Source organism: Talpa europaea (genome assembly GCF_964194135.1).
Source record: "Talpa europaea genome assembly, chromosome: 9".
Classification (NCBI taxonomy): Eukaryota; Metazoa; Chordata; class Mammalia; order Eulipotyphla; family Talpidae; genus Talpa; species Talpa europaea.
In genome coordinates this window covers 79,205,047-79,213,061 of record NC_140076.1, presented here as the reverse complement: position 1 = coordinate 79,213,061, position 8,015 = coordinate 79,205,047, and the positions used below count along the sequence as shown (strand labels likewise).

General features: G+C 47.1%; 1 protein-coding gene across 1 annotated transcript; it reads left to right on the top strand.

Moving 5' to 3' along the window:
- Positions 1-502: 502 nt before the first annotated feature.
- On the top strand, positions 503-1,573 carry LORICRIN (loricrin cornified envelope precursor protein; the record flags this gene model as incomplete). Its single annotated transcript, XM_084244146.1, has 1 exon — positions 503-1,573. The coding sequence occupies one exon, from the start codon at positions 503-505 to the stop codon at positions 1,571-1,573; it is 1,071 nt and encodes a 356-aa protein (XP_084100272.1).
- Between the last annotated feature and the right edge of the window lie 6,442 nt (positions 1,574-8,015).

Genomic DNA, 8,015 nt, shown 5'->3' with positions numbered 1-8,015 from the left:
GTAACTGGCCCAGATCAAGGCCAACTTCATGGGACAGACCAAGAGTTTGAACTAAGGTCCTGTGAGAGAACGGGACGCTGCAAACCTCCCTCTGCTGTGCCAGGGACGGGTCAAATCCGCCCCCACCCCCACTCCCCCACCCCGGGCTGCACGTCTGAGCTAATTTTCCACGTGAACTCAGAGAGTTGGCGGTCGGGGCTGGAGGTGCCCCGGGCGATGGAATCCTGGAGCCTTTCAGCCTCGGAGCTCGAGGAGAGGAGCCGAGGCGCACAGCGGGCGGCGGGCGCCGAGCTGAGCGGGGCGGCCATGCAGCTCCGCACGGACCGTCGGGGGGGCCACCACTCCCCCTGGAAGCCCCGGGCCGCGGGGTCCAGCGGGCCAGGATGCAGGCGGGGGCGCGCCCGCGCCGGGCCGGGGCCATCCGGCTCCCGCGGGCGTCCTCGGCCGCGGGCGCAGTGACGCTCCCGCTCTCCCCCCAGGGTTCACCTCTTCCCTCGACGCGATGTCCCAGAAAAAGCAGCCCACGCCCCAGCCCCCCATGGGCTGCGGGAAGTCCGGCGGCGGCGGCGGCTGCGGCGGCTTCTCTAGCGGCGGCGGCGGCGGCTGCGGCGGCTTCTCTAGCGGCGGCGGCGGCGGCTGCGGCGGCTTCTCTAGCGGCGGCGGCGGCGGCTGCGGAGGCGGCGGCTCCGGCGGCGGCGGCGGCGGCTCCGGGGGCTGCGGCGGCGGCGGCGGCTCCGGCGGGGGCGTCAAGTACCCCGGCGGCGGCGGCGGCGGCGGCTGCGGCGGCTACTCCGGCGGCGGCGGAGGCTACTCCGGCGGCGGCGGCTGCGGCGGCGGCGGCTCCTCTGGCGGCGGCTCCGGGGGCTGCGGCGGCTCCTCCGGGGGCGGCTCCGGTGGGGGCGTCAAGTACTGCGGCGGCGGCGGCTCCTCGGGCGGCAGCGGCGGCGGCTCCGGCTGCGGCGGCGGCGGCTACTCCGGCGGCGGCGGCAGCTCCGGCTGCGGCGGCGGCTACTCCGGCGGCGGCGGCGGCTACTCCGGCGGCGGCGGCTGCGGCGGCGGCTCCAGCCAGCAGGTCTCGTGCCAGAGCTACGGCGGCGGCGGCTCCTCCGGCGGCTGCGGCGGCGGCTCCGGCGGCGGCGGCTTCTCCGGGGGCTGCGGCGGCGGCTCCGGCGGCGGCGGCTTCTCCGGCGGCTGCGGCGGCGGCTCCTCCGGCGGCGGCGGCTGCGGCGGGGGCGGCTCGGGCTACTCCTCCCAGCAGACCACCCAGACCTCGTGCGCCCCGAGCTACGGCGGCGGCTCCTCAGGCGGCGGCGGCTGTGGCGGCGGCGGCTCCTCCGGGGGCTGCGGCGGCGGCTCCGGCGGCGGCTCCGGTTGTGGCGGCGGCTCCGGGGGCGGCTCCGGCTGTGGCGGCGGCTCCGGGGGCGGCTCCGGCTGTGGCGGCGGCTCCGGGGGCGGCTCCGGCTGTGGCGGCGGCTCCGGCGGCGGCTCCGGGGGCGGCTCCGGGGGCGGCAAGGGCGTCCCGCTCTGCCACCAGACCCAGCAGAAGCAGGCGCCCTCCTGGCCCTGCAAGTAAGGCCGCGGGCGCGGCGCGGGGGCGCAGGCGCATGACGGGCCCGGGGGCGCCGGCGGGCTGGGCGCGCGCGTGATGACGCGTCTCCACGGCGCGCCCCGGCCCCCGGTGTCCGCGCGCTGCACCGTAGCCCACGCCCCTTCAGTCAATAAACGTGCGGTCCACGAGCATCTCTGCGTCTCCGAGTCTTTCTGGTTTGCAGGCGCGCGCCTTCCGTGCTGGGCGCGCCTTGCCTCCGCCGCTCATCCTCACGGTCACTCAAGATGCTTACTCTGCGGGGCGCGCGGGTGGTGGTGTCTGATTGTGAGGTGAGATCAGAATGAACGCAAAGGTCCCAAGAAGAGACTTCAGAGAACATCCCAGGGAGTCGCGCGGCCCCGTGGGTCTCCTCGTTGAGCTCAGCGCTTTTGGGGTGTGGGAGGAAGGTGCTACCTAGACTGCTCTGCCCCACTGAGCAGGAATGGAGAGCAGATGGAGCGGACATATTTACCCCTATTATTCCAGCTAACTATAACTAAAATATCTGGACATACCTGAAATATCTGAATATAATATATAAACCAAATATTTAAAAAGTCTGAAGGGTGGAAAGAAGAAGGTAGAGTAGGTACAGTCCTCAAAACTTGAGGATTGACACTGTATTTCCCCAGGTTTTCTTTTTTGCCTTCTATCTATCCCAAATTGGGCACTAGAAACTTTGCAACCAAGAAATAGCAAGAGGTGCAGACCAAAAAAAAAAAGCCTCAAGTAACTCTGCTTTCTTTATTCAAAGGACCAGAAAAAAAGGTGACACCTCAAGACAGAAATGTTTTTTGACACTAACCACCCTACTTTAGCCAACCATCTAAGGAAAAAAACAATGGAAACACTGGAGTTCTATCTGTACTCAGGAGCAAGAAGATAACCCCACACATACACACACACTTTACTGGTGCAGTATTTCCAAAGGTTTTTTATAATGGAAGATTTGAATAAGATCCAGAATCCGATAGAGCAATGTCAAAAATGTCCAGCACACAATCAGAAATCATTCATCATACCAAGAACCAGGAAAATCTCAACTCCAATTAGAAAAGTCATCATCAGGCCTCCCTGGTGGCACAAGGGGTTAAGATGCAACCTATGAAGCTAACCACAGCCACTGTAGCACGAGTTCAATCCCCAGCCAGGGAGCGACCCACATGGCACAGCCTGCTGCTCTTCTCAGCAGTTGTGTTCCCTGCTCTGTCTTTGGTGAATCCTCTCACCCTCCCACGCATCTGGCCTGTACCCTGGTTCTTGTATGCATGAATAAATAAATCTTTAAAGAGAGAGAGAGAAGAAAAGGCATCATCAATAGATACTAATGATGTCATTTTTGGAGTCAGTGGGTTTGGAATGTGGGGTCCTTGGGTTCACTCTGGGAAAGGTTTCACCAGAGCTCCCCTTTCAGCATGTGCCAAGTTTCCCAGGAGAGTTTCTCCACAAGACAGAGATGGTAGTTATATTTTTTTTTTCACAATTCTATTTTATTTTATTTTATTTTATTTTTTTTATAAATTTTATTGTTATATTCCCCATACAATTGCAGCCCCCCATTCTGACCCCAATCCCTCCCCTCCCGCCCCCGCCCCCCTAAAAGTGTCTCTGGTTCATAGTTTTTTGTTGATTTTGATTTTCACTTTCTTATAGTTATTCATTTTCCTGGTCCCTTATTTAAGTTTTCTAGATTCCTGCTATGAGTGAGACCATCCGGTATTTTTCTTTTTCTTTTTGGCTTATTTCGCTGAGCATGATCCCTTCCAGCGCCATCCATGTTGCAGCAAATTGCATGTGTTTATCTTTTTTGAATGCTGAGTAATATTCCATGGTGTATATGTACCACATCTTCTTGATCCAGTCATCTATTTTTGGGCATTTGGGTTGTTTCCAAAGCTTAGCTATTGTAAACAGTGCTGCTATAAACATAGGGGTGCAGGTGTTCTTTGGAATTGATGTTTCTGTGTCCTTTGGGTAAATACCTAGGAGTGGAATTGCTGGATCATATGGAAGCTCTATGTTTAGTAGGTCCAGAAATCTCCACACAACTTTCCACAGTGGTTGGACCAGTTTGCACTCCCACCAAAAGTGCAGAAGAGTTCCTTTTTCTCCACACCCTCGCCAACATTTGTTGTTGCTAGTTTTTTTTAATATGTGCCATTCTCACTGGTGTAAGATGGTATCTCATGGTAGTTTTGATTTGCATTTCCCTGATGACAAGTGATGTTGAACATTTTTTCATATGCCTGTTGGCCATTTGCATTTCCTCTTCAGAGAAGTTTCTTTTAAGCTCTTCTGCCCATTTTTTGACTGGATTATTTTCTTTGTTGTTGTTGAGTCTCATCAGCTCTTTGCAGATTTTTGTGATCAGTCCTTTATCATTAGTGTTGGGTGCAAAAATGTTCTCCCAGTTGGTGGGGTTTCTCTTTGTTTTTGTTATTGTCTCTTTTGCTGTGCAAAAGCTCTTTAATTTGATATAGTCCCAGCTGTTTATCTTTGCCTTCACTATCACTGCTTTGGGTGATGTGTCTGTAAAGATGTCTTTGATGTGCAAATCACGTAGTGTTTCGCCTATATTTCCTTCTATATATTTTATGGTTTCAGGTCTTATGTCTAGTTCTTTAATCCATTTTGAGTTGATTTTTGTGTATGGTGTGAGGTGGTGGTCAAGCTTCATTCTTTTGCATGTAGCGACCCAGTTTTCCCAGCACCATTTATTGAACAAACTTTCTTTGCTCCAATGCATAGTCTTTGCTCCTTTGTCAAAGATTAGTTGACCATAAATCTGTGGGTTTATTTCTGGATTTTCTATTCGATTCCATTGGTCTGTATGTCTGTTCTTGTTCCAATACCATGCAGTTTTGATGATTATGGCTTTGTAGTATAGTTTGAAGTCTGGGAGTCTGATGCCTCCATTCCCTTCTTTTTTTTTCAGGAGAGCTTTGGCTATTCGGGGTTTTTTGTGATTCCATATGAATTTCATCAATAATTGTTCTATTTCTTTGAAGAATGACATTGAAATTTTGATTGGAATAGCATTGAATCTGTATATTGCTTTTGGAAGGATGGCCATTTTAATAATGTTTATTCTTCCAATCCATGAGCAGGGGATGTCTCTCCATTTCTTTGTGTCTTCTTCTATTTCTTTTAACAGTGTTTTATAGTTTTCTTTGTATAGGTCCTTTACCTCTTTTGTTAGATTTATTCCCAAATATTTCATTTTTTTTGTTTCAATAACAAAAGGGATGGTCTTTTTGATTTCTTCTTCTTCAGATTTATTGTTTGTGTATAGGAAGGCTACTGACTTTTGCGTGTTGATTTTGTATCCTGCCACTTTACTGAACTGATTGATGAGTTGAATTAGCTTTTCAGTGGAGTTTTTGGGGTTCTCTATGTATAATATCATATCGTCTGCAAATAGTGATAGTTTGACGTCTTCTTTTCCTATTTGGATTCCTTGGATGTCTTTCTCTTGTCTTATTGCCCTGGCTAGGACTTCCAGTATTATATTGAAAAGCAATGGTGAGAGTGGACATCCTTGTCTTGTTCCAGATCTTAATGGAATTGCTTTCAGCTTTTCACCATTGAGAATGATACTGGCTGTTGGCTTGTCATAGATGGCCTTTATGATGTTGAGGTATGTTCCTTGTATCCCAAGAATTTCAAGGGCTTTTATCATGAATGGGTGTTGCACTTTGTCGAAAGCTTTCTCAGCATCTATTGATATTATCATATGGTTTTTATATTTCTTTTTGTTGATATGTTGGATAACGTTGATTGATTTTCGGATGTTAAACCATCCTTGTGCCCCTGGAATGAATCCAACTTGGTCGTGGTGAATTATCTTATGGATACATTGTTGGATTCTGATGGCTAAAATTTTATTGAGGATTTTTGCATCAGTGTTCATTAGGGAGATTGGCCTGTAGTTTTCCTTTTTTGTGTTGTCCTTGTTCGGTTTTGGTATTAGTGTAATGTTGGCTTCATAGAACGTGTTTGGTATTGTCCCTTCCTTCTCAATTTTTTGGAAGAGTTTGTGAAGGATAGGCACTAATTCATCTCTGAATGTTTGGTAGAATTCATTTGTAAATCCATCAGGTCCTGGGCTTTTGTTTTTGGGGAGGTTTTTGATTACCATTTCAATTTCGCTAATTGTAATTGGTCTGTTTAGGTGTTCTATTTCTTCTTTATCTAGCTTTGGGTGATTGTAGAGTTGTAGGAATTTGTCCATCTCCTCTAGATTGTTAAACTTGTTTCCATATAACTGTTCATAGTAGTTACTGATTATTCTTTTGATTTCTGCTGTGTCCGTTGTGATTTCTCCTCTTTCATTGATGATCCTGTTTATTTGTGCTTTCTCCCTTTTTTCCTTTGTGAGCCTGGCTAGGGGTTTGTCTATTTTATTGATTTTTTCAAAGAACCAGCTCTTGGTTTCATTGATCTTTTGGATTGTTTTTTTAGTTTCAATTTCATTTATTTCTGCTTTGGTTTTTATTATTTCTTTTCTTCTACTGGTTTTGGGGTTTTTTTGTTGTTCTTTTTCTAGATCTTTGAGCTTCGAGATTAGGTTGTTTCTTTGCGTTCTTTCTTGTTTCTTGATGTGAGCTTCTATTGCTATATATTTTCCTCTTATTACTGCTTTTGCTGCATCCCATACATTTAGGATATTGGTGTCCTCCTTGTCGTTCAATTCAAAAAATTTTTTAATTTCTTCTTTGATCTCCTCATTAGTCCAATGGTCTTCCAGTAGTGTGGTTTTTAATCTCCATGAGGTAGGAAAGTTCCTTGCCTTCTTTTTATGGTTTATTTCTAGTTTGATGCCTTCATGGTCAGAAAAGATGGTTGATATGATTTCAATCTTGGTGTATCTGTTGATGTTTCTCTTGTGCCCCAGTATGTGATCGATCCTGGAGAATGATCCGTGTGCGCTTGAGAAAAATGTGTACTCCGTTTTTTGGGGGTTTAGTGTTCTATAGATGTCTGTTAAGCCCAATTGCTCTAGGTCTTTATTTAGAGCTTTGGTTTCTTTACTTATTTTTTGTCTTGTTGATCTATCCATTGTTGATAGTGGTGTGTTGAAGTCTCCCACTACGTATGTGTTTTCTCTGATGTCTGTTTTCAGAGAGGACAACAGTTGTCTGATATATTTTGGTGCTCCTTCGTTTGGTGAGTATATGTTAATGAGTGTTATTTCTTCTTGAAGTATTGTCCCCTTGATCATAATGTAGTGACCATTGGGGTCTCTTTTTATCTTTTTGAGTTTGAAATCTGTTTTATCTGATATAAGTATAGCTGTTCCTGCTTTCTTTTTTGGTCCATTTGCTTGTAGGATTGTTTTCCATCCTTTAACTTTGAGTCTATTTTTATCTTTTGTAGCTAAATGTGTTTCCTGGAGACAGCAAAAGGTTGGGTTTTGTTTCTTAATCCAGGCTGCAACTCTGTGTCTTTTTATTGAAGAGTTTAGTCCATTTACATTTAGAGTTAATATTGATATGTTAACATCTGTATTTGCCATTGTGTTTGTCTTTCCTTTGATTTTATTTATTTATTCTTTTAATAACTTTTTTTTTTTTGGCCTTCTTTCATTGTTATTCGTTGCTCTGAGGTTCTGGCTTTAGGACTCCTTGTAGTATTTTTTGGAGTGGGGGTTTAGTTGCAATGAAATTCCGGAGTTTCTGTTTGTCTGGGAAGGTCCATATTCTTTCTTCAAAGAGGAAGGAGAGCTTTGCGGGATAGAGTATTCTTGGTTGGCATCTGTTTTCTTGGAGTCTGTTGACTATGTCCCTCCACTCTCTCCTTGCCCGTAGTGTTTCTTCGGAGAAGTCTGATGTCAGCCTGATTGGTTTTCCTTTGAATGTTATCTGTTTCTTCCCTCTTGCCAGCTTCATTTTTTCCTTGTCCTGGATTCTTGGGAGCTTTACTATTATGTGTCTTCCTGTATTTTTCCTTTCGTCGTGGAAGTTTGGTGTTCTTCTTGCTTCTTGTATATCAATTTTCAGCTCCTTCTTCACATTTGGGAAGTTCTCTTCAATTATCTCTTTGAATATTTTCTCTGTTCCTACATCTCTCTCCTCTCCTTCTGGTATTCCTATAACTCTTATATTTCCTTTCCTCATGGAGTCAGATAGTTCCCGAAGTCTTTCTTCGTTCTTTTTCCTTCGTACTTCTCTTTCCTTTTCTGTTTTGGTTCTTTTTATTTCTGTGTCTTCAAGATTACTTATTCGTTCTTCCATTTCATCTATTCTGCTTTCATTGCTTTTCCCAGAATTCTTTAGTTCTTCCATTAATTCTTTGATCTCCTGCATTTCTTTTACTTCCCTCTTTAGGGACTCAATTTCTTTCTTCTGACCATTGTTTTCCCTCTCTAGGGACTCAATTGCATTCTTCTGATCGTTGATTATTTTTCCCTTATCATTGTTTTCCTTTA